This window comes from Calypte anna, chromosome 1 (genome assembly GCF_003957555.1).
Source record: "Calypte anna isolate BGI_N300 chromosome 1, bCalAnn1_v1.p, whole genome shotgun sequence".
NCBI lineage: Eukaryota > Metazoa > Chordata > Aves > Apodiformes > Trochilidae > Calypte > Calypte anna.
The window spans coordinates 71,905,688-71,933,031 of NC_044244.1; the positions used below are offsets into that span (position 1 = coordinate 71,905,688).

The 27,344-nt window shown below is 36.8% G+C and overlaps 1 protein-coding gene across 1 annotated transcript in view; it reads right to left on the bottom strand.

The window, feature by feature from the left end:
* EPHA6 (EPH receptor A6) overlaps window positions 1–27,344 on the bottom strand; it is a 448,506-nt gene that overhangs the window by 88,650 nt on the left and 332,512 nt on the right. Inside the window, 3 exon segments of the mRNA XM_030446408.1 lie at window positions 12,311–12,496; window positions 21,856–21,981; window positions 26,270–26,340. Of these exon segments, the coding sequence (XP_030302268.1) occupies window positions 12,311–12,496; window positions 21,856–21,981; window positions 26,270–26,340 (383 nt within the window).

Consider the following 27,344-nt stretch of genomic DNA (forward strand, 5'->3'; position numbering starts at 1 on the left):
ATTCTCAAGCTCAAAGACCACTTGATGAATGCCATGAAGTAAAACTCTCATCTATCGTCCATGTGCTAGGTTTGGCAACACTGATTCTGGTGAGATAAACACTGGGTAGTCAGTGTTTACATAACAAAGTCACATTTTCAAGGCATTCACTGAAAAAATGGAAATAAATTCCCAAACTTATCTCAAACAGCAAAACAGTGTTTGTATGCTGAAAAACTTTCTCAACTGCACCGAGAGGAAAAAAGATGAAAAGAGTGGAGAATGTTTCCAAAGTGGTTAAGTTATTATCAGACCAGGGAGAAGTCAACAAGTTTCTGTTGTTTCAGGAAGAAAGGAAGTAAATTATATGAAATGTACAACCTACAATCTACAGTAGTTTGTTTCAGATTTCTACTATTATGAAAATTCTGTACTATTCTTCTCTAGATAAAATACTGAAGTGAAAGTCATTAGAAGCTCAAGTTATTTACTTTCAAATTTTATTCAGTAGAAATTACCTTGTTAACATTTAGTAGAAAAATGACAATATTTGCCAATTGATGTAGTCGTTAATCTATTCTGGAATGTCAGACTGAATACATTGCCTCTTAAAATGTGCTTACTGGATTGTCGTGTTTCATGCTTTTAAACTGAATGCTCTAAAGTCACAGCATCTTCTTATGGTGTTTTAAAATATATATATCTTTTCTCTGCATTGCTTCTCTCTTTTAATTGTGTCCCCCTTTAGCAGTTTTAACATCTATTCCTAATTTATAAGCAATGCCAAGACATCTGTGAGAACTGTAAAATTTAAGAAGCAGTATATTTTGCAAACTATATTTCCAAATAAAGCATCCGGAGTCTGGAACAGATCCCAGATAGTTTGCATATAAATGATTTACTCATCTGGAACCTGAACTATGTATGTATGAAGAATCAGAAAGATAATTATAGTCTTTGAAATGGATCCAGCAAGTCTCACAGTAGATAGGAATTAAATTAATCTGGAGGTCAGGAATACACAAAGAACACAGTGATGGGCTGAGAGAATAGATTCTGTACACAGTTTACAGATGAAAACTATATTAAAATGATGGCATTATTTTGTGTGGATGTTGGTGATAGTGCTAAAAGAATAGAGAAAGAAGAAATAATTTATCTGCCTTGGCTAGAGTTGCACTGCAGAGTAAGACCAGGAAGCAAAATGTGCAGGTGTGTGCTCACCATGAACCTCTGCCATTAAAGTTCTCAATTGCTCTCTGGAGCAGAACACAGAAAACAGAGGGCACTTTTCAGCAGATTATTACTCAAACAGGTCTGAACAGATTTTCACATGACTGTTTCACTCCAAAATTTGAAGATTTCATGCTCATCACTGAAAATGGTTATTTTCAGCAGCTTTTACTGCTGTACACTGGAAAATTAATCTTAAAGTTGGAAGTGTGTCCCAATTGGCAACACTCCATACAAGTTACCTGATTCCTGTGTGAAGAGGACATGTCTGGTTTGAGGTGAAGAGAAACCCTTCCTTATTCAAACAAGCCCATATGCAACTTGCTAAAACAAACTGGTATTACTTCCTTTTCAAGAAGTTAATTATTTTCTCTTCTAGACTCTTTCTGTCCCATCCAATGCATTACAGCTATAGCTGTTTATAGGAATCCTTGCATTAGAAAGAAGATATTTTAAATAACCAAAGGTTTAATTTCCTTTCATCCTACTCTCAAGTTTCTATACAATACAGTATCAGGTCACTTACACATGGAAATTAACAATCCATATTTTAAGTCTTCTTCGCATGAATATGCTGTTACAGACATCTGAGGCTTGTTGCCTTCTACTAGAAATTTAGGTGTAAGCCTTCAGGTTGTGGTAAAGGCCACATTTCAACCTCTTGAGCCAGAGATTGCATTATACTTTATACTGTAAAGCATATATAGCACCCAAACAGCCACTACTGTAACTACCTGCTGAAGTAGCAGTAACCTAGATCTGATGGTCTCATTATTTTGGGGTGACAGGAGATTGGTAACAGAACTTTTTCTTAGTCTAGTTCAGGTAAATCTAAGGATGATAACTTGTGGCATTTCCCTTCAACTAATCGCTGATATTGGTCTTGCATGTTCTGTTTCATCACAACTCTGGCAAAGTGCCGGGTAGGCCTAAGCAACATAGCATAAGAAAACCTATTTCATTTCTTATTTACACAGTTGCAAATGAATGCAAATTCAAAGAGATTTGAACTAGAGAAGGGGTTCAGCCTCTCTAGAACAGTTTTAATGACTCAAACATGAATCAGCCAATCAAAGTTCAAGCATACAAGCTGATCAATTTAACTTTGCATATTAGGTGAATTAGGGTATGTTTATGCAATGCATCCTCTTATGTCTTCTGTGAAGGCTTTAACTGGTAACTACTACTTCACACTGGTAAATACAACCTGCCAGCATAACATGGTTGAAAGTGCTACCACCAATACTATTGGTCCATAAAGACTGTCAGTATATCCCATATGAGAAAGCACAGATAACTGTACTCTATTTTTAGCAGTGACACTGACATGCTCATCAGTTTTAAAAAGTTATTTAAGAACCTCAAAAGAAGCGTGGCCAGCGGGTCATGGGAACTCATGAGATCCCACCTGGAGTACTGTGCCCAGTTCTGGGGCCTCCAACAAAAGAAAAACATGGTGCTGTTGGAGCAAGTCCAGAGGAAGGTCATGAAAATTATCAGAGAGCTGGAGCACTTCTCCTGTGAAGACAGACTGAGAGAGTTGGTGTTGTCCAGCCTGAAGAAGAAGCTTCAGGGAGACCTCATTGGACCCTTTCAGTCTCTAAAGGGGGTCTACAGGAAAGATGAGGGCAGGCTTCTAATCAGGGTCCACTGCAACTGGAAAAGGGTTTTAAATTAAAGGAGGGTAGGTTTAGATTAGATATTAGGAAGAAATTCTTAGTATGAGGGTGATGAAACATTGGCACAGGTGGCTCAGCGAGGTTGGAGATGCTCCTTCTGTGGAATCATTCAAAGTCAGATTGAACAGAGTTCCGAGCAACCTGGTCTATGTCTGCCCACTGCAGGGGGAGTGGACTAGATTGACCTTTAAGGGCTCCTTCTAACCTAGACTATTCTATGATCACAATTTACAAAAAAATAATAATCTAGTTTCTACCTTTTACCTGTTTATTGTGATGAGACTTGGCCGTTTTCTGTGGTTTGCAGAAGTACTGAAACACATACCTCCATTCTTAAGATACCTAAAATCCACTGGACTAGAGAGGACATATTATTTATGATATTCACTACATTTGACAATTCTTCTGTAATAAGATTCTAGCCTTTAATTATTTAGTAAAAATGCTTATGGCTTGAGTAGCACTCTGCCCCCTGGGTCTCCAAACACTACAGAAATGAACTTGTAAGTCTCCACAAGAACCCTTTCATAAATGCAAAGCTTATCCAAAGAATCAGGAAAATACGAACAGAACTCCGTGGGTGAACAAGAACTCTTCTGCCACAAGTAAACTTCAGACAACATTAAAATAAAAAATACTCTGCAAATAACTTTGTATCAAACTGAAAGCACCACGGATAAATTATTTGGTGGACGAATGTAAGTTTGAGTCTTGTTAACTCAGTGAAAATGGCAGCTGTTTTCCTTAGTAACATTGTGGGCTTAAGTCACCAAAAGATTATGTCTCCCATCTTTCACCATGTCACCTCATGAAGCAGCTGTATTCCTTGGTATCAGACATGGATATAGAACCAACAGCCACCATGGGACAGAAACACTGAATTATCTGCTATTTTGGGATCTAATCTAGATTTCTCCCCTAAAAGTGAAGTCTTAGCATAACTGAAAATAACATGAAACATGATGGTAAAACCTGGTGTGATAAGGCTTCTCTCTTAATTCTTAGGCTGCTCTGTATCAGCTAACTGTCCATCTGTGTTTCTGTATCATGGCCAAATTCAATAAAATTATTTTCTCTTGGCAGTGAAGAAACCAGAAATTCTTTTAAATTTGATTTGGTTTTATTATTGTTGTCTGTAGTAATTCAGTCGCCTTATCTTCCACACTTCACAGAAAGCATGTCCCAAAGAAACAATACTAAATTCCTTGCATCTATACAGTGACTCATTTCTTTGCTACTTTCTAACTCCATCAACATACTTGCTGATCTTGCTTCTAAGTCTATTTATTCTCTCTTGGCAATTCAAATACATTACTCCTTTCATTTTTTGAGATTCTTACAGTTCATACCTGATTTTTACATGGTTTGCAACCTCATGCTCAGTGGCTCCATTATGGGACTTTCAAAGAAAGCTGTATTTGTCAGAAATTCATAGCATCACTTATAAATTTGCAAGTCTTGAGTGAACTTGCAAAACTGAAGTTATTAAGTCAGAAGAGTTTTCCAGGTTAATTTTAATCAGCTATTGCAATGAATATAAGTGTACTATTTTTGAAGTGTATTGGCTTTTCTGGTTTTCTAATCGACCAGACATGGTAACACCTGAATTAAGTCACGTCCACTGGCTTTTGACTAAGCTTCATCTCCCCAAAACTGCAATATGCCACTTCTGCTACAGTGGAGCTATTTCATAAGCAAAGTACTAGGCAGTATAGGTTGATGGACATGCCTGCATATGACGGTCACGACAACCCATGAAGCATGTAACAAAATTCTGTATATGGAATTAACTGAAAAGATGAAACAGAGCACACAAACAACTTTTGCATGTAGTAATGGTAATTTGTGTTTTTTTAGTTAATTCCTCTACTGCTGATCTGCATCTGATTTTACAATAACAAAAATACAGTTTATAAGAGTCGCAAGTATCTAGATTTACTGCAGTTTCCATTTTACTTGATCAAGCCTCACAAAGTTTAACATAACTCAGCACATCAAAAAGGAAAAAGGACTCAGTCAGACTAACTTCATTTAAAGCCAGAACAAATAATTAAAGCATTTACAAATACTTAGAAGATGACCCTGCAGTAAGTAACAACCTGCACACATTTCTCAGGAACAAATATCACTCCAGCCTACTTTCTGCTTGTGACAAACAGGTCTCACAGATAGAAGAGTTACAGTAATGTTATTTGTGCATATCCCAGATTGGTCACAGTCAAGACAGAGAACTATGATTTACTGTTCTGATGTAACTGTTATACAGCCTGGGTAATAGCAGCTGGGAAAACATCCTCAGTGGTTCACTGTCAACCTGGAAAGTTACAAATAATATGGTTTGGGGCTTTTGCTATTATTCTGTTTTCTTCTTAGTGGATGGGATGCTGGAACTGAGAGTGTGTTTCTAAATCTGAGAAAGATACCGAAGTGGAAAGAGCTCTTGGAGATTAGTTGCAGAAGGCAAGATGACTTTGCATGCTAGGTAAAGGTGTGAGAAAATACAGAATGAAACCCTGTGCAGATAAAGTGGATCAATGAAGGCAGTAAACAATCACATAAATATATCCTGGAAGAAAGATGAAACAGCCAGCTGCTTCACTGAGGAGGCTCTATGGGTAATAATAAATCAAAGCCAACAATGGTTGCTATTAAAAAGCATGCATATTTAAAGATGAGTAACACACTTTACATTTAAAAGAATTATTTCCTGATTACTAGAGGAAGGTAAAGCTCAGCATTCACTGTATCCACTTTTGAAAACCATATTTTAGAAATGAATTGGCTAAAGGATTCCAAAGGAAAGCATTAGGAATGACCAAAAGTCAAGCAAACATATACCATGAAGAAAGACGTGAAAGAACTTGGGTGATTTACTGAAGACAGTAAAGACATTATAATGGTTTACAAATGTCAAATACTGCTGCAGAGTGGAAAGGCACAAACTGTTCCACCACAGACAGAAAAAGTGTTAATAGCCTTAAGGAGCATTAAGAAAATAAGTCCAATTTAACAGTAGGAAGGTTAAGTGTTAGGATAGCTAGACACTCAACAGATTGCCCATGGAGGCTGTAGAATCTTCACCAGGAGAGGTTTCTGAGAACAGAATAGAACAGGCAACCATCTATCCAGACTAGTTTAAATACAATTGCCTCTGCCTGGGGGCAGGAAGATGGAAAAGATGACCTTTCAATGGCCTTCACAGCCCAATGCTGTATATTCTGTGAATTACAAGAGAATGACATAGAGTTGAAAAATACTACATATTTTTCATGTGTAATGACATAACCCTGCTTCAGTTCTGAAAGTACATATTTAACATGTTTAACAATTAGGTTGAAGCTTACCAAACAATGCTTCTGATATAATCTGATTTTGCTAGGCTCTAAACCACAGCAGAATCTCTCTTAGCTATCACGATAAATTATTCTCAAATTCAGTATATCTTGGTATTAATTTCAGAGACTGTTGTCACTTCTCAACAAAGATTTAGCAACAACAAAGCTGCAATGGGACATTACCAATACATGTAGAAAGAATAAGAAATGAATTTACAGTTATAAAAATAAACCAACCAAACACAGTTTGTGAATCAGGATTATTGATTGCTTTAGATACACTCTCTCACCCTCTCACTCCTTTACCTGCCAACTGTGCTTGCAATTGTCATTTGTAATTGTTCTTCTCATTGCTCATATGGTTTTCCTATACAGAAGAGATGAGACATGTTGCAGCAAACTTGTTGGTACACTGCAGTCTTGTCTCTGTTATTCATGAAATCTTCTGGTTACAGATGTTAAAACAATCCTCAACCTCTCTACTTAATGGTGGAAGGAGGAATTCCATACTTTATTCAGAAGATATAAGGAAATGTAATCACTTGCAATTATTTTTCTGATGACCACACTTGAGCTTAAAAAGAAAAAAATCTGGCCATTTCTTATCTACAAGACTTTATCTTTGTACGGCTGTTGGTAAGACTATTTGTCACCGATTTTTCTGCTAGAAGCACATCACACATCAAAGCATCAAAGTATTTCTGAAAGGTAGCTCCTATACATCTGAATACAAACATGTGAAGGCAAAGGATCCTGAAGAAAGTGAAATCCTGTTTCTCAGACGTAACTTCTAAAGTAGAATCATGTAAGTTTAGCTATCTTAGATACTGTATCACAGTCATATTAAGCTGCTGCTAACAAGATGTTAGCTGACTGTCTGACACAATGCTTTTTCTTCATTGCTTATCATCCTGTGAAAGATGCTACAACAGAGTTGACAGCTATAATGTATAGCTTGCTAGCTGCAAAACAGAAAAGCAGAACACAGATACATGACTGATTTGAAGTTCAGGAAACCATAACCAGATGTCTTTACTTTTTGCAAAAAAGAAAAAAAATTCAGATTGTAATGAATGAAATTTAATCTTTTTCCAGAGCTAATTTCTTGCAAGTATGTGTCATTCAGGAGAATCAAGTATTATATTTTGAGTATTTTTGGCAGCAACCTTCCATAAATGAAATGCATTGTAGTTTGTATGTGTTACCTGAAATATCCACAAGCGTGCCTGTAATTTCTAAAAATAACTCAGTAGTATCAAGGTTAATTATGTTCTTCATGAAGTGTAACCCATTTTGCAGGAGGGCTACAGATATTGACTTGTACTCAAAATATGACACTTCTCTAACACAGATACAAGGAACTAAAGTATTGTTTTCAGACTCTGAGAGGGGCAGAACACAGAGAGGTCAATATTCCCTCCCATTCCCTGACCATACTCTAGGAAGGTCCTCAGACCAGCAAGCCCCTCCTTCCTCTCTTTCGCCCAGTCTTTGCTCCACTACTGTTCCCTGTGCTCCTTTACCCCCAGCTCGCCACGAGCTCTTCAGAACCCACATCCATCAGATGCTGAGAAGAGCCATGGAGCCCTTCTCTTGAGTTGGCCTGCTGAAAGGGGCCTTCAGGCATCTTTCCCTGCTGCCATCAAGATCTGGTTATATATATATATATATATATATATTGTATCTATTATTCTTATCCCATGCGTTAAATGTCTTTCCCCTTCTATAGTAAATCTGTTTCACTTTTAATTTACAACTTCTAAGTCCCTCGTTCTTATTTCCCTTTCCTTTGGAAGAGTGGAAAGGGGGAGAGGGGATAAGAGAGAACAATCCTGTCCTCAGGTTTTTGGTCCACCCAAACCAGGACAAGCAGTCATGTCCACAGCTCTAACTTTCAACTCCTTACTTTGGATGATATTAATAAATTGATCTAGTAAGTTTGGCTAACAAACTGTGATGGTTGGGGATTTTGTGTTAATTTGCTGGCCAGAGAAACACTGAACTCAGTAATGTGATATATGAGACATAATTCAAAGGAAAATAAAACCAGCCAAATTTAAATTCACAGCTCCACTTACTGAACAATTTATAACACATCTGAAAGCCTGCTGTTTTGCATATCATTATATACACAGCTTCAATATGCTTAATCAGACAGTTTCAGCTTTATGCCTATCTTCATGTAAAGCCCACTGGCTAATATGACACATATGGTCTCATCACTCTTCTGTATCACAGCAGATTGTCCATAAGCAGAACAGAAGATACTGGGGGATGAATAGTATCTTCAATACCCTGCTGTGTATCTGTGTTGCATAATCATAGAATCATAGAATAGAAGGGTTTGGGAAGGGAACTCTGGAAACCACTGAGTCCAACCCCTCCCTGCCAAAGCAGAATCTCCCTACGGGTGATCAGACAGGTCTTGAAAGTCTCCAGAGAAGGAGACTCCACAGCCTCTCTGGGCAGCCCATCCCAGTGATCCATCACCCTTATAGTAAAGTTTTCCTCAGTTCCAGTTAATGTTCATTGTCCATCGCCTTACCACAGGGCACCACTGAAAAGAGACTGCCTGCTTGCTGACACCCACCCTTCAGATATTTATAAAAACGAGTAAGATCCCCTCTCAGGCTTTTCTTCTCCAAAACTAAACAGCCCCAGGGTTCTCAGCCTTTTTGCACGTGACAGATGTTCCAGTCCTTGGTCATCTTTGTAGCCCTCCTTTGGACTGTCTCTAATATGTATTCTGTCAGTCTTGAACTGGGAAAGCCAAGAATAGACACAGTACTCCTGATGTGGTCCAGGTGTAAATGCCTGAGAGTGCAAGTGGTGATTCTGAAGCCATTCTGGCCTCCAACAAGTACATCTGTGCCTGGAGATGACAGTGATGTCTCCAGTGAAGTACTGAGATTACTGACAGAAGTAAATGTCAAGATTTGAAACTAGTTACATTTTTGGTTATAAACAGTACTATAATGCTTACATTATATATTTTCTGTTGGCCCAAAAGGTTTTACTTTTCAGAAATCAAGGATAAATTCTGTAATGCAGACCACAATTTTTTTTGCTGAATAATCATATTTTGTAAGTATCATGGTGTGGCAATAAGCAGTCCTTTGGGACACACCAGGTAAGAAATGGTGTTGATAAAACAAAATGAACAGGAATCCAGTTTCCTGTGTGACCTCTGATGAGCAGGACAAGCAAACTACTGAATACAGATTCTGCATTGCAGTGTACTTGCCTTGGCCTGGCAAACTACCCTTGACTTGAACTCCCTGCTAAGACAAAGCCTGTGCTACAGCACCTGTTCTGCCTACTGCTCCCTGTGATTAGGGAATCGTTGTTAGGACAAATGAGGAATGAAGCAACCAAAATGGGGATTCAAATTCTTCAGATCTTCTTCTGCGCAAGCTTATTATAACATTTTTCCATCCTGTACAGTACATACTCCAGAGCAATTTTGAAAAGTGTATCATTTAAAAGTTAACATCTGCTTAGCTGTTACTACCAAATAAAAACACTCATTTGTAATGAATAGGCAAATTTGTTATTGCCCTAATCAATAGCTATTGACTTGGTATTGCTTGGTAGAGCTTTCCTGCTTATTACAATGAAATCCTTTTTCTTTTTTGTTCAATAGTCGGTGACACTGTAATGGAAGGCACGGCTTACAAACAGATGCAATATATCATCAACTGCTAAAAGTTAATGAATAATTGTTAGAAAGAAGAAAGCATGTGCTAAGAACAGCATTACACGTCTATTAATCAAATCTACTGCATCCAGTGTGCCTTTATATGTTAGTGGAACTTTAATGCATATCAGATAAATAGTTGCTGCTGTTATTGATCTAAGTTTTAACACAAAACCCCTTTTAGTCATACTATAATTACATAAATAATTTGTCTGGGACAAGGTTCTGTCTCACTTTTACAGCACACTTTTCTGCCCCATGTTGTCTTGCACAATATTAAACTGAGGATTTAGTGAAATACAAAATTGCATGGTCCCAGCTAAAAGCCCTGTTATTGTATAAATACCACAGACAGGGTAATGTAAGTGCAAGGCAACATCCTGCAGATAAACTGGCAGAAGAAAAGCATAGCACAGAGCATGTGTCCATCACTCAGTCTGCCTTCTAGCTATTGCCTCCTCGCTTCTTCCCTGCAGCAGAGTAATACTGTACAATTTTGTCCTTATATAATTGCACTTCCCATGCCTTAAGCTGAAATCTGTTCATAGCTCATGTATTTTTTTTATTCATTCTATAAAAAATTTCTGCATGATTGTTCTATTTATTTAAAGCTTACCTGATGAAAAAATATTTTATTTCAAAGCTTCTAAGTTTATATCTTAGAGAGGAACATATTTTGTATGACAGTGAGACTATAATAGTAACACCTATTATTTTTATATTACCTCAAAGCAAACATTCCAAACCCATAATTAAGTTTGTTGACTCTTGGAGAAAAGCAGAACTGTTAATGATGACTTAAGGTTGTCTATAATCACTTCTCCTGTTGAAACAGGAACAAACACCCTATTGTTGAAGTACTGATTTATCTGTTTCTGTTTTCTTAAAATGCAATCTTAATTTCTGTCTAAACTGCTGATGAGACATTACAGAAAAAAAATTTATAAATGTGGAAAAGATTAAACAATTATGCTATTGCCAAGTACAATTACACTGTATTCCATGTGCACCATTTAATTGGATTTAAACATGTTGTACATCACAGCCATTAGCCTTTTTCAGCAATGAGACATACATTACTAGATCTTACCATGTGGATCATAGTTATACCTGTGATACTGGTTCCTAAACTGCCCATATTACTGAAAATTATTGCTGCCATACTGCTTTAATATGAACAATGAGATAAATTCAATTAAACTCCTACATGTTTACATCTCTTGACAAAGATCTCCAAAGCTGCTCAGCCAGAATTAACTCATGTTCTTGTTTGTTGTCAAGAGCAATGAAGGACACTAAGTCAATCTTTCCAGAAGTATGCAGTGTAATGGCTTCTGTTAGTCTAGGCACCAAACATTCCTAAAATAATAATGAATTTATCCTTGCAGTGCTGGGGGAAGAAAGAAAATACTTTTCATGTCAATTTAGAACCACAGACAGATCTGAACAAGGTGATCCCATAAGCCTATTGAAATTCCATTCCAACTACATGAATTCAGGAGCTATAATTTCTGCTTTAATCTAGTACACTGTGTTTTCCAAGCATATTTTTTGATACTGTAACAAGGTGAAAACAGGAAATATTCATAACATCTTCATTGAATTTACTATGACAGAACAACAGAATTGTTTCCTATACACAACACTTGAGCTTTAAAAAAAACAACCAAGTACTGCAAACCAGAAGGCAAAAATTAATTTTTGAGAGGAGTATACCTTGAGTTTTTTTAAAGTAATTACTGAAAAAAGTTGGCCATTAAAGAAATTATGTTTAGTAAGAGATTTACTTAATACTTAATGATAACTAGACATTTCAGAAAAGTTCATAAACCCCACTACAAAAGCTACATATCAGAGGCAAGGAATATCTCTTGGCAGCTGCAAACAGGCATAAAGTGTAAGGCATTTCACAGATTATTCTGAAATATCAGTGAATCATTTCCAAGTATACTACAAGTGCAGAAGAGTTTATATTTTATTTCTTTAAAATGTGAAATGGATCTCTTCTGGTAACAACATCAGTAAAATACAACAAAATAAAGTGTTAGTGATTGAGGGAAAAGAAGATGATAGCAGCTCCCTGACATGAGAATGTGACTTCATTGTAAAGTCAGTTACATTTATGGGTTTCTCTACAGTATTCCACTTGCCTATAAGCAAACTCTACACTGCTATTTCATAAATTCTGTAAAGACTTCATCTGAATGAGGATGATTTTATTTATGCTTTCCTATTATGGTCTCTAGCTCTTCAATTTCTGCTTCACTTTAATATTTGGATAATTTCTGAGAACTGCAATCCATATTGAATGTGGAAGGAATGCTTAATTTGACAAGAGATGACATAGAATGGCCAAAAAAAAGAAAAAGCTATTAATAGCAACTTACTTTTTGTAACAACTCCTTCAAGGCGAATTATATTTGGGTGATCGAACTGTCCCATGATACTAGCCTCTCTCAGGAAATCTCTTCTTTGCCTGTCCAAATAGCCACCTTTTTAGAGTTTTAATTGCAACAGGTATTTCTCTTTTCCTGGTGTCTTCAGACGTCCACTGCATACTTCTCCAAATTCACCTTAAATAGATAAAATATATGTAAGTTCATTCACAGAGCCCAAAGAACTACAGCAGTGCTGACCTTTAACAACTTACTTTTCAAAATAAGCATCAATAGCTGTCTTAAATGTCTTCTTTAATTGCTCAGAATTACTTGTAGTTGTCAGCTAAACAAGATACAAAAAATCTTAAAGAAACTCACATATCACATAGAACATGTGAAGAAATAATAGATGGGATATTTAAGTTCCTGAGATTCATCACATCTCAGCCAAAGCAAAATAATGAGCATTACTTCACAACAAATCATCACCTTTCCTTTCCTTTCCAGACCACAAAGATCATGAGGACTCTGTACTTTGACTGCAACAAACTATCTGCCGTCCACTGGTGTGATTCATCTTGTTTTACCAACACTTTGAAACTGAACTTTGATATCAGCAAAGACAAGACAAGACAAGAGGGCACGGCTCTTAAGTTGTGCTGGGGGAGGTTTAGATTGGACATTAGAAAGAATTCTTTTACAGAGAGGGTGATCAGACATTGGAATGGGCTGCCCAGGGAAGTAGTGGATTCTCTGTCCCTGGAGATATTTAAAAAGAGACTGGATGTGGCACTCAGTGCCGTGGTCTGGTAACTGCAGCAGTAGTGGATCAAGGGTTGGACTTGATGACCTCTGAGGTCCCTTCCAACCCAGACAATTCTGTGATTCTATGATTCTATGATCAATACTGCTATTGATATAAACCAAGCATGCTATGGAGGAAGGAATGTACTGACACTTAGATTTAATTCTAACGTATGACAAAACATCGGAGATAGCTGTTTATAGCAATATCTATCTCTAGATGAGTCATGCACCTAAGACCTATGTGAAAAGAAATCCAGTGAGAATATCAGAATACCTCCCATTGTAGAAAGCATTTAAAATTAAGCCTATAATGCCCCAGAAAAATCCTTGCATGGGATTTATTTCAGTGGACTTACACACATACTCAAACCTAATTATGTATTTCATGTATTCAGACAGCCAAAGGGGCCAAACAGTTTCAGCAAATCAGGACTGAGTTCAATAACGAGGACAGCAAAGGTTTCCTTCACCTGATGCTTTCATGTGCTGTTTTTTGGCCTTCGAAGAACGCATGGCTCCCTGCTTCCCTTTCCACATTTCTTCTTAAGTCCATATGGAAGTCACAACATTCCTTTGGTCTTGATGCCACAATGAAGTTATTAAAACCCCTACCAAATATGACTCTGGAGCCTGCAGGTCAGTTTTTAGTGGGTCATAATTCAGTAGATGAAAAACAGTGTTCACAAAAATATTTCAAAGCTCTTCTCATAGCAAAACTAAATTCTCTGGTCCAGTCATTTTGGAAGGAGGATTGTTGAAAAGCAGAGTATCATAAACAGATACATATTTAACTGGAAGAAATAATTTTTTACCCTTTCAAGTCCTGAATTAGTTTCCTTAAATTTAAAGGACAGAACAAAAGAAAATAAAATAATAGAGCTCCCTGCTGTAACAGTATGTCTTCAGATATGAACTGAACCTAGAGATCTTAAGGACAGAAGCTTTGCTTCAAAATTATACATCTCTGATGTAAAAAGGATTAGACTGGATATTTTCACACAGATTTTATTTTATTAGATTCTGTGACTTTGAGTAAAATAAAAGGTTTTACTAGTCAGTAAGATCTAGGAAGAGTGGAGTGATAAAAAACCCCATTTCATAGCTTGCCCTTCACTTTAAAACAGACATCATCAAGTGCAAGAGTGCAATTAACAGATGCTGAACATCAGCTCTGAATAAATTAGCAGCTTCACAAACAGCTAAGAAAAATCAAGCACTTCAGGTTTTCTTTCTACCAAAATAATCCCAAATTTATTTTATTCCTACCCAATTTTTACAAATAAATCAAAGCATGTACTTCCCTGAAAATGCACATACATGTGTGAAAACACGTGTCAACAAACTAATGCTCTTTGAATCCTTTGGCAGAAGGGGAAGCTGGGAAGGGATTTTCCTATATGATTTTGCCCATTTATCTCTGAGAAGCCTCTCCTTAAAAGTTTGTCTGACTACTGCTATTGAAAAAGTAGTAGCTAATTAGGACTCCTAAAGTCCTACCATAAAATAGTCATGAAACAGGATTTTTTTGAAGGAGACATTGTATATGAGTTTTCTGTTCTGTGATACACCCAGCCATGATAGAAAACATTCCTAAAACTATGACCTTTTTGCATCTCACTGTTTTTTCAGTCTAAATACCCCAAATGAAAATGTTTCCAATTTCTTTCTTGTGATAAAACAGTGAAAAGTAAAATACTAGAGCCTTAATATCCAGATTAAAAAAGATTTTGTGATCAATAAATCTGCAGAACTGTAGAATCTCAATTTTTAAAATAATTTGGAAAGCACAGATTAAAGAATAAATTGTTTTGCTCTTGTAAGGTTATACAAGTGTACTACAACTTCAGAATAATGACATTCATACGTCAGGAACTGTAAAGGGCTGTTCATCAAGTGTTTTGAAATGAATTAAACTGAAGGAGGTGCTTGAAGGACTTATAGTCCCAAGATTTATTACCTGTACTACATCGAAAGCAGGGAAGGAACATCGTGTGTTCTACCTGACCTGTTTATTTTCCATTTTTTTCTTGGATACATGATTTGCACAGATAGATAGAAATTTCACTCCCCGTGGGCATTTGGATTGATAAAATGATGAGCATAAAGACTAGCAGCATTTTTTTGTGGCATGATGTCAAACAGATAGATCATCAGGTCACAGAACTGACAATTACTACATTTAGAAATCCAAGGTATGTGTAATAACTTGTAGTTCTAGTTTAGTTTGGATGGAGATCAATGATATAATTTAAAACATTGAACTATTTACACTTTACAAGGTTTACCTTAACAAGGTTTCATCCCAGAGTATTTTTCTATGCTTTTGTTCACATAAAGAGTTTTTAATGTTTTTAAAGTCAAAGGGAAATACATCCAACAAAAGGGATTTTTTTTAAAATCTAAGACTCTAAGTGTCATTGCTGAGGTCTGAACATAAACAAGAAAAATGTTGACCTTGCAGCAGTTAAGGTTCATGACTGGATGTGTAATAAGTAGAAACTAAGAGACAGATGTCACAGAAGCTGACATATTTCCTCACTACAGGGAAAAAGGTGGTGATAGCTAGAGGAAAAGATTCATTGTCTGTTCAGTTTTAATAAAGTGTGAATAAGCCCTGGTTTGATGACCCCACACATCCAACTGTATGTTATGCAAAAAAAAAAAAAAAAAAAAAAGTTAATTGAGAAGTCTAGAAACTTACCCTGAGTAAGCCATGCATCCCTTTTGTCATTCATTCACAACATATGTTATTTAAAATGAAACAGGAATAGTCATTTGAAAGTCTGATATACAGTGTAGTGTTACTACATGGGATCAAAATAAATGCCTTACAACACAGTCAGCATTGGTAGAGCTGAAAGGTCATAACACCAAATACAACTCAACTTATTTTCTCCAATTTTAGTCATGAGACCTTTCAGAGAACTGGCAGAAGATTTAGATTATAAAAAGAATATAGTGTTTAATGTAGTCTCTGTGAAAAAATGAAGTTGTCTTCTTCCTTGACTTTTAACATTTTACCAAAGAAAATAAGAGGATAATCGTAACTTTCAAGACTGACTTGACAAAATACCTCTGTGAATTCCTTCCATGAAGGGCTGCTGAAGCCTTGAACACAAGAGAAAGAGATGGAGCAGAAAACAGTGTCACAGATGGGACAAAATCAAATGATACAATGTCATAAGGTGCAAGAATGCATCAGGTGCAAGAAGCTCAATATGAAGAGTGGGTGAAAGGGACCATCTAAAGATCTACAGCAATGAATTTCTGGCATATTGTGGGAACTGGCAAAAAGGCACCTAGTGATCTTAGTAATGAATCAATGGAAGATTTAATACTAATGATAAAAAACCTCAAACCTCAGCCAAGAGTTTTGAATTCAAGAATGCACAATATTCAACAAAATTCAACAATATTAAAACTTTGTCATAAGTACATGATAAAATAAAAGGAAAAGACTAATCATTTTCACTATTTAAACAGTAACTATTGATAGGAAGTGAATGTCATTAATACTTTTTTTTAGGGTTTTTTTTTATGTTACCATAAGAATCATGAACTAAACAGTTACAAATTGGTTCTGTTTTGCCTTTAGTATTGTAAACTGCTTGCTGTTATTTGATCAAACTGCAACTTCTATTTTGGCTGTAAACTGTTTCCCCTACTGTCTTTACCCTCCACTTTGAACCAAGATATCACCAGAAGTTGTTTGAAGACTAACAAAAGAAACCATTAATAGCTATTAACATGGACAACCTTTCACTCAGTCAAAAGGTATACAAACCATTATTTTTTTTCTCAGATGGAACAGATGCAAGGTAGGAGATGAATGGAAGCCACTCAGGGGAAGTAACCTGACTACATATCCATCTTGATTCTGGATTTACGTGCAGATATTGTTACTTTAAAAAAGATCTGTTGCATGTGTGCATGCAGTAAGTAGAGCATGAATAATTTAGTAAGGACTTCACAAAGTCTGTATTTTAATTGCTTTCTTTTCACCAAAGCACCAGAAGGAAGACTAGTAATTCAGAGACTATGCAGATGTACTGGAACACCAAAAACATTCCAGAGGCTAAGACTGGGAGAGCTGAGATCAAAGTTTCAATTAACTAGCTCCATAGAATATAATTATTGCATTCAAAAACATCAGCTCAGTCAATGTTCACTAGGAGGACTATGAAAATGATTTTAACAAGATATTGCACTAATTTATCTATTTTTTTTTAAGTAATCTCATTAATTTAGCATTCTTTCTGAAGTTTTTACTGTGTTACATTTCTTAATATTACAAGCCTAATGGTATAATCTTACAATATGAATGTTTATTAAACCTACAACTAAATGTATAGACATTCTCTTTTTATTTTGGCTATGACATCTTTGACTGTTGCAGGCCAAGAGTCATCTTGAACTTTGCATCTACTAAAGGATATTTTCCAATTTGCTGTTACTGTTTGAATATCTTGCTACTTTTTCATTTTGACCATTTGTTGCCACCTTCTCTGGATGTATTTTTAGTATCTGATGGAAAAAATCTATTATTTGTGGACCAGTTAGTGTTGTAAGCAGTAATCTTATATATTTACTCCATTTTTACACTGTGTAGTACTACCCTTATGATACCAGTAATTGGCACCGAAGGATCAGACCAAATGGTCTCTATAAGATGGCTGTAATAAATAACTGCAGAGAAATGCCAGTATCTTACAAAGTATTCAGATGCACCTCTACAACAGAGTGTAAATAAATAAATACACTCAGGGACTATTAAATTTTGTACTTATAAGCAGAGAGAAATATAGGACAAAATAATAAATAGGAAGTCTTTGGTTTTCAAGTCTAAAGTGTGTATGCATCTGAGATAAGTGGAGCCATTAGGAGATTTTAACTTTTAACAGTGCTGTATTAAGAACTGAGGGGATCTGTAGCTTTAGTTGAACATTCTACTTCTGATTTGATGGTATCATCCTCAGATAGATTACTCAGAAGCAGGTAGTATAATGTACATTTCCAAATCACATCATCTGAGATTATAATCACCAAATACTTCAAAAGATAACTTGGGTACAGAGTTAGGTAAGTTGAAAAAATAAATTAGAAAAAATACTTGCCTTGAGTATCTAAGCCGTATGTATTACAACTAGTGAACTGTCAGGAGCTTTTGGACACGAATGTTTCCATGGCAAAACCAAACTGGAAACTGCTTCCAGGAAAAGAAGAATCTCAAAAATGATTGAATGGTAATGCTAAAAAAAAATATTAAATTTTGAATATTTGTAATGTTCCACTTTGATATTTTTTAAAAGAAAACTTTTAGATCTTGAATGAAAATAAGTTTTGTCTTGAAAAATTAAAATTACAGAAATTCAAAATTAAATAAAATGATCAAGATAAATTTAAGAAGTGTATTCATTAATCAACTGCCTAAATATTTAGTTTAATTTTGTAAAAGATTTTTATTTTTTGTTCCACTTAGGTGAAAACTGTAATCAGGTTTTAAAAGTATTTCTTCTGTGATAAGAAATACATTCTTATGCCTGGCTACAATGTTTAGTATAGTATTAGAGAGAAGGCATGGTTTTAAGACTGCTGTGAATTAGAATGATATTTTATGTTCCCTAGCAGCTATTAAAGTACTTTGTGAGAACTTGTACACTCTTTGCCTCAGGCATGATATTTACCCTGTATCTTGCATGCATGGAAATGGGGTTAAATTTCATTGCAATAGGAAGTTGCAATAGGCAAAAAACGTCAAAGTTGGAAGTTTACCCAAGTAATTTTAGAAGATAAAAAACATAAAAATAAAATATGTCAAAGCAGTCAAAAAGTCACTCCTATGCATATAAGAAAAGAGAAAGAGAAGCTAATTAAGAATTAGCATAAATGAATTAAGTTGAGAATAAGGACACAATTTTCATCTGAACTAAAATCAATGAGCTCAATCCTTGTCTGTCGTATTCAACTCCTTTGAAATCAGCACGTATGCTAGTGCTGAATGCAGTTCAATGTGCTTTATAATCGAAGACATCAATATCTATAGCATGTCTGACAAAAAGGAAGAAATAAAAGAAATCAGGTCGAATGTTTTCTGCAGAAGTCAGTCCTCTGGGGCCTCTCTCAGGCTCATAGCTCCAGTGGTGCACAGTGCCAGCCACGTATTATCGAGCTTAAGCAATCAGGTAAACTCTAAAGCACTCTAACGATATGGACTGCAGTGTGAAACAGAATTTTCTCTCTTACTTTCAGATCAATACTTTGTCTCCTCTGTTTGTTAACAGACCAGGTTTTATTTTCTGTTTTATTATTTGCATGGCATTTTTTAGTGCACAAAATAATTTTTAGCAAAACTGGAGACATTTCTGCTACTATCAGTGTAGTAACAGATCATTAAATGAGGGAGAACAACTTAAAAATACCTCTCCTTTCTCAAGGGACTAAGATGTACGAAATAAAGATAAGAAAGAAGGATCACAGTGCATTATGTCTTACGATAGTAATCTTGACAATACTTCCTAGGATGAGTTTTTGGTGGGCTGAGTAAAAGCAAATTAAAGAAATTTTTTTCCACTAACCCCTGTCTACAAGATGTAACTATAATTTTTGACGTCTGTAGTACTGTGACTGGTTGCACTTTTTTCTTGATGGTGTAAAGTTAGAGAAAGTAAGTAAGGTTTAAAAAAAGCACATTTGTATGGTGGCATTTAGTTAATAAGTAATAAAACAGCATTAGTTGCAGTTAAAGAAAGTCCAGAATGGATAGATCAACATGGGCACTGGAATATGAAACATAGTAGTTATTGGTACTGAAATAAAAAAACAGTGAGGTGAAGACAAAACGTCTGTGTAGTCAGCATTTTGTAAGTACCTTCAAGACAAGTAAGTACCTATAAGACTGCAAATTTCCAGACTCAATCACTCTTTATATCTTAAGGGCATAGAGAAATAACCATATTGTGTAAACTGAAGACAGGTATTGTGTTAGCATTTCATGGAAAGATATTAAATTTTAGAGCTTGAAGTAGTGCTCAGGACTCTGTTCCTATATTCACCACAGTTTCTGACACAGACCCTTAGTTCTCTGACCTTCTCTTTCTATTGGGGCTGAGAAATGATTAATGTTCCCCAGATATTGACAATGTGTGGGTAACAATACGGAGGATGTAATGCACCAGAGGAACTGGTCAGAATAAATCACAAGAAATGGCTTTATAAGGCTTTACATGGCTTAAAATAGCTTATAAGGCTTTATAAGGCTAATCTTTTCAAATATTTCACTTTTGTTAACCACACGTGTTTTCTATAACCATTGAGCTGCCACACGGACTTTCAATGACTCCAGACAGCAGCCATGAGCCTTTATCCTATGAAGACTTTCAAAAGTTAGTATGTGGGACACTTGCACAGCACTTTCATGAGTAGCAAAAAATAAGAACCAAAGCAAAGCTAAGACAAGGGGATAACAACACACAGAGCTGACATGCCCATAAACATAGCACATGAGCAAGGGAGATGATCCCTGAAAGCACAAGGGGAATACTATCACCCTCAGAAAAAAAGGCCAATATCCATGCAGGAATAAAGAGCTTCTGAAACATATTCAAACACCAAGGAAATGGCTTACAGCTCCAAGGAGATGTTCCTAACAGAAGATAAATACCTCACAGATAAGAACAGGATCTAAAACAGATGTACACATGTAATTCTTTTCTGTCCCCACTACACACTTGGATAAACAGGGATGTATGTGGAGAACCTGGAGCTATTTTCCCCATTTGTCTTGCTTCACAGCTCTGTGTCACCTTTTGTACTGTCTGCACTTTCTCATCAGAGCTTCCTCTTATCTCTTTCTACCAATGATGCTTCTAAGAGCTACAGTGACCTCTTAACAGCTACAGGAAAGCCTGTCCCAGGCCAGCCTCCCCTTTACCCCCTTGTAATCCTCCTATTTTCTCTTTCAGAATACTTTTTTTCTCAGTGATATTCTCTATATTCTTCTGTACCAAGAAAATAAATCTGACTGGTTTTATCAGTCTCCTATATAGGAAGGGAATCGTGCACTGCCCATAGAACTGTTATCCTCTGATGTTTGATTAGGAGTTTTAGTTATGTGAATTTCAGTTGTAAAATTCTATAAAGGCTTGTAAAAATAACAAAGATGGTCACCTAATGTTAGCATTTGGTAAGATAGCATCCTGCTGAATTGTTTGCATTGCCCACTTCCCAAAACCAGAAAAATATTACAAGGAGCAGCATTAATAAGAAGACAATTCAGTGGTGTTGAGTAGAAGAGGACAAACATGCTAATAGTGATCTTATCACTCCCTCACAAAGAGATTCTCCTCTAATCTGCTCAGTCACAGAGAATATTTGTCAGTTAATATGGCAAATAATGAGTAATGCATTGTTTTGAGTAAATTTGAAACAAATCAAATACAAAACCAAACCAAAACCAAAATTCAACTGAAAAAACAACCCCCCCCAAACCAATCCTACACAAAAAACTGAGAAAGCCTCAAAAAATTTGGGATAAACCTATCACTCTGGAGAATATGCCTCAAGGATTCCTTATTTGTATATGCCCGCTTTTTGAATATTGACCAAATGCAATACCTCACTTGAGAGTGAACTGCTCCTATCAGAGATATATGCCCACATTTTTTCTTGTACTTGACCCCTTGCATGGATGACTTGAGAAAAGCAACCCATCCCTGCTGAGACATTTTTAAAAGTGTCTGTACTTTTACCTGCCCCAATAACTCTCTCAATGCGAATTCTTGAAGGATCTATCTCCTTTGCGAACTCATGGACAGCAAGAGATGGGTCTTCATAGGTGTCTGGATCGATGTATGTTTTAATTCCTGGGAAATGTACTGCAAAAAAGACAGAATACCAGTAATTGAGAAAACTTTTACCTTCAAGCACTTCAACAATATGCTATTTTCTTTTTTTTTTTTTTTCTTCTCATTGACTAGACAGTAGAAATGATTGGAAATAATATATTACATCTTCTACATTTAAAGTTTCAGAACCCAAAAAAAGAGAATAGTGATCCAAAATTACTAATGCTTGTTACAGATTTCACAGAAGCCAATTGTAGAATGGACACGAGTAGTCTACATTTGCTGGAAGCACAAGGGCCTTCAAAGACTAAATTAATGCAGACTTAAGTATTTCCTCTTATCCTTCAAGTGGCTTTTTTAGGTGAGGCTTCTGAGACATAAAAGAACTGGGTGTTACAACTCCACAGGCAGAGGATTAGCTTCTACAAACCTGACACTAGCAAAAGCTATAGTACTCACAAAGTACTGCTGAAACTGTGAATAGGGTCCCCCTGGACCCTGCTCAAGCCTCCTGAGATGTTATGGGTGACCAAAAGCATGGACACTTCTTCAGGATTGCTGTAACGCATTGTTACATCAAACATGCTTTCTGTCAAAGGCCTTTATAAAACTCAGTCTTTGGTATTCAGCTGGTAAGATAATGTCTAACTTTTATGGTGTTTAGTCTCTGTCCCAGCTGAATACAAGCATCTCATGAGTTTCAGCATTTCAGGCAGGAAATAAAGTTTTTGCAATTTTTTCCTTATAAAAAAAGTACAGCTCCAGCTACATTCAAAGGGAGATGCTACTTTGGGTAAGATAAAGAACATTAGATTATTTTTTTATTCTAAGAATTTCCTATCCAAATGGATTTAATTATTTTAGTCTGAAAAGGCTCTTTGGAGTCTCTGCACTTAGCTTATATAAGTTTAAGGAATGCTTCAAGTACAGGTGGTAAATCTGGAAAATGCAGCAAGTCGTGAGTGAAAACAGCTCTGAGTTGGTCACTTGAAAGAGTGTCTACAGAGACACCAAGTGAAGAGTCAAAGACACAGGGAAAAGCAGATTCTGAAGACTAGAACAGTGATTCCTGACAAAGCAGATTATATTTCCCTTTGTTGCTCCTTGGGATATTTAGGCAATCTGTCCTTTACTACCAAAACAGTGCTTTCTAATTCACTCTTTTTGTTTAATGGTGGATGGCTGAACATTCCTTTTGTCAAAAAGGTCCAATCTTTAAGACCCTTTTCTCTGAGGAAGGGCCTGAAAGACTGTGCTACTTTGCTCTCTTCTGATCACAGCTTGAACTGTGAGAGAGCCAGGTGCAAGACAAGAGAAAAAAATATCCAAATCCATTTACACGGTTTCAATAATTTCTCTGCTTCTTGGAGATGGCTGTGGCGATTGCAGGGTGGTGCCAGATTGCTTTGGCAGGCTCCAGCAAGCCATCATTTTCTGGCATAGCTAATGTCCCTTGTGATCTTGAGTATGGCATGTCCAAGAACTTATGTTGATTGTCTTGGACTACCTGGATAGGATTTTTTTAGGCTGCTGCCATGTGGTTGTTAAGTTCTGGAAACCTATCAATTCATTAACTGAAGTTGATGTAGATAATGCATCTCCTCTTATCAGGGTAAGAGGAGGGTACTGCAGCTGGGTCCAGAAAAGCTCTTTTAAAAGAATTAAAAACCTCTCACCCTTCTTCTTCTTATCACGTAGTAGCTGAGTCTAAAGCAGCTCATTATTTGATGAGCCTAAATGCCTTAGGCGAAGAACACATCTTCAGGATACATAAAAGTGGCCAGGCTTCATGAAGTAGTGTGCAACAGCAATTTGGACCACTGCAAATAGAGTTCCCACATCATACAGAAATGGAGAGGACACCAGACACCTCAGGATGTCATGTTATCTGCAAGATCACAGATTCCTTTCTAACTCCCTTGAAAACTGAATTCTGAAAGCTTTTTCTGACTCACACAGAGTTCCCAAGGGAGACAAGACAGATGAGCAGGAGATCCCAAGAATCAGTGTTGGGCCCAGTTCTGTTCAATATCTTCATTGATGATTTAGATGAGGGGATTGAGTCCATCATCAGTAAATTCGCAGACGACACTAAGTTGAGGGGGGAGTGTGGATCAGCTGGAAGGCAGGAGGGCTCTGCAGAGGGACCTGGACAGACTGGAGAGTTGGGCTGATTCCAATGGGATGAGGTTCAACACGGCCAAGTGCCAGGTCCTGCACTTTGGCCACAACAACCCCAAGCAGTGCTACAGGCTGGGGACAGAGTGGCTGGAGAGCAGCCAGAGAGGGACCTTGGAGTTTGGATTGACAGGAAGCTGAACATGAGCCAACAGTGTGCCCAGGTAGCCAAGAAGGCCAATGGCATCCTGGCCTCTATCAGGAACAGCGTGGCCAGCAGGTCCAGGGAAGTGATTCTGCCCCTGTACTCAGCGCTGGTGAGGCCACACCTCGAGTACTGTGTCCAGTTCTGGGCCCCTTAGTTTATGAAGGATATTGAAGTCCTGGAGCGGGTCCAAAGGAGGGCAACCAGGATGGTGAAGGGACTCGAGCACAGATCCCATGAGGAGAGGCTGAGGGAGCTGGGGTTGTTCAGCCTAAAGAAAGGCGGCTCAGGGGAGACATCATTGCTCTCTACAACTCCCTGAAAGGAGGGTGTAGCCAGGTGGGGGTTGGTCTCTTTTGCCAGACGACTTTCAACAAGACAAGAGGGCATGGTCTTAAGTTGTGCCAGGGGAAGTTTAGGTTAGATATTAGAAAGAATTTCTTTACGGAGAGAGTGATCAAGCATTGGAATGGGCTGCCCAGGGAAGTAGTGGATTCTCCGTCCCTGGAGATATTTAAGAAGAGACTGGATGTGGCACTCAGTGCCATGGTCTGGTAACTGCAACGGTGGTTCAAGGGTTGGACCTGATGATCTCTGAGGTCCCTTCCAACCCAGCCAATTCTATGATTCTATGAGATGTTTTTGGATTTTGGTTTTTGTTTTTTTTTTTTTTCCAGCACACAGCAGAACCATAGGATGAAAAGCATGTATGTGACAAATCTGGGAAAAGAAACAGGTGATGCTGTGGGGTTTTTAAACTTTTCTTTTAAAACAGCTTCAGCTGACCTCAGAAGAGATCACCCTTATACCGTTATCAGAAGAGACTGTGCAGCCCTACATATTGTTTCAAGTTGAGCTACTGGATAACAAATCTATAGTAGTTGGCAGTCAGATAAGGATTGCTATTAGCATGAAGGAGATATTTAGAGAGGTACTGAGAGCTCAGTGTAAAGACAGTAATGCTGGAAAAACAGTCTTAGCTGCTGGGGTAAGTCACACTCTTTATCCTCGGGTCTATGGAGCACATACATGAGTAGAGACTTTTCCCCTCAAGTCTGATACTGAGATAACTGCAAATGAATGAGAAGCCTCTGAGATGATACTTTGTGTCAGTGTGAGATTCATTCAGCATCTGCCCTGGCCTGAAAGACACTGAGTGGGGCTGTTCTCATATTCAGACATGGTCTCAGAGGCATGTATCAAGCTCTCCAGAAGGAAGGTTTTTGTCTTCTCTCCTTACTGACCATGTTTAGAAACACATGACAAACAAATCTTCCCAGGAAGTATCTTTTATGGGGAAATGTGTCCTTTTCCTTGATAAAAAGAGCCATTTAGCTGGATATAGTGTCGTCACCGAAAAAAAAGATTTTACTGGTGACTTAGCTTCTGTCTTGATCATATTATTTCCAGGGATTTTATAAAAAATGACAAAAAAACACACAAATCCCATTCTCTAATACCCTTTGAATAAACAAAAACTTCTAATAGGTAATCTAAAATTACAGTGAGGGTAGTAATTTAAACTAGGTAGATAAATTAAACTAAATAAACTAGTATACCACCCATGAGAGACTGCCAGGATTTTCTCTCACTGTACTGATCAGTGAGAAGTAATATGAGAGAAGGTAACCCATTCTGCTTGTTATTTCTTGGGTGGCTGGAAGTGTAGATCCCTAAAGCCAAAGAAATTTGTGTACAAATGAGGTACATAGTCACCAAGAGAGGAATTTTGAGGCAGTCCAGACCAGCTGAAAATTCAAAAAATATGCCTGAAAATGTGATAAATATTTTCAATAGACTACTAAAAAATGTTTTTAACCAGAGTGAATCCAGTGAAATTGTTAAAGAGGACATATTAAAAAAACCCAACACACCCTTTACAGTGCAGACAATATGGCCAGATTAAAAAATCAAAGGCAAAGGCAGTATAGATAGCAATGAAAATAATTTAAAACACAATATAGATATTATGTAACACAATGTTGATCTACTTACAATCTCCATTTTGCAAATGAGCCCTTCTTTTCTCTTCAGATTTCATTTTGGCCTTTATATACCACTGGCATCTTTTAAGAAAAACAATTGAGGTTTTAATTAAAACTCTTGTCATGCATAAAAATAAATGCACATTAAGTTTTATCTGCACTTTTTTGAAAGTCATAATCTTTGCTTTTGGAATATATACTTAGTTATTAATCTAAAGAGAGATATATGCATGAAGAACTATGAACAAATTAGATGCAAGTAAAAAGAAATAACAGTTAAACGAGTAGTACGAAAATTGCTATTTAAGTTCACAAGTTTGATGCAATTTTATTTCCAAGTTTGACTCCTGCAAAAATTCGTGACACTTTAATAAATTATTATTTCCCTACATTCTTGTTTGCATACATTAGTTTGCACTAATTAAACTTTATCCTATTAACCTTCATATCCAGTGGGACAAAAAAACTCACAGTTTCTCCATAATATAATAGGCTATAAGACTCCATCATGTTTTGTGAAAAAAGAAGACATTTTTTCACATCAGGACAATTTATGTTTGTTTTTTTGTTGCTTTTTTTGGTTATTCTTTTTTTGAGTAGCTCTTGTTTTTTCTAAGATAGAAGGTTCCCTGTAATGGAATTTCTCCCAGCTTCAATGCTGCCTACCTGCAGGGCTGTTAATACTGATTTAGAGGCTTACATGACAAAATATTTGCTCACGGTCTTAAAGCTCTTTCTCACTCACTGAACAACCTAAGTAGCATGAGTCAGAGGAAAACCTTTTGTTCTATAGGCTAATAATTGGCTGATTCTGTGATTCTAAGATGCTAAGGGCTGTTGGGGCATTGACCTGGAGAATCACGTTGCACGTGGACGTGTACTTTGGTGTACAGACATTCAGTTCCAAGACCAGCCTGAAAGAAATAACTGGCCTCTGCATGTTCATTTACCACTCTTAGAAAATAAAATAAGCTATAAACATAGATAGCATATCCAGTAAAAAAATGGAGTTATGAGAAATATGAACAGCCCTGAGGAGAAGTACTAGGAGGTGTTGGTTGATCGAAGCTCAGTGGTCAGAAACC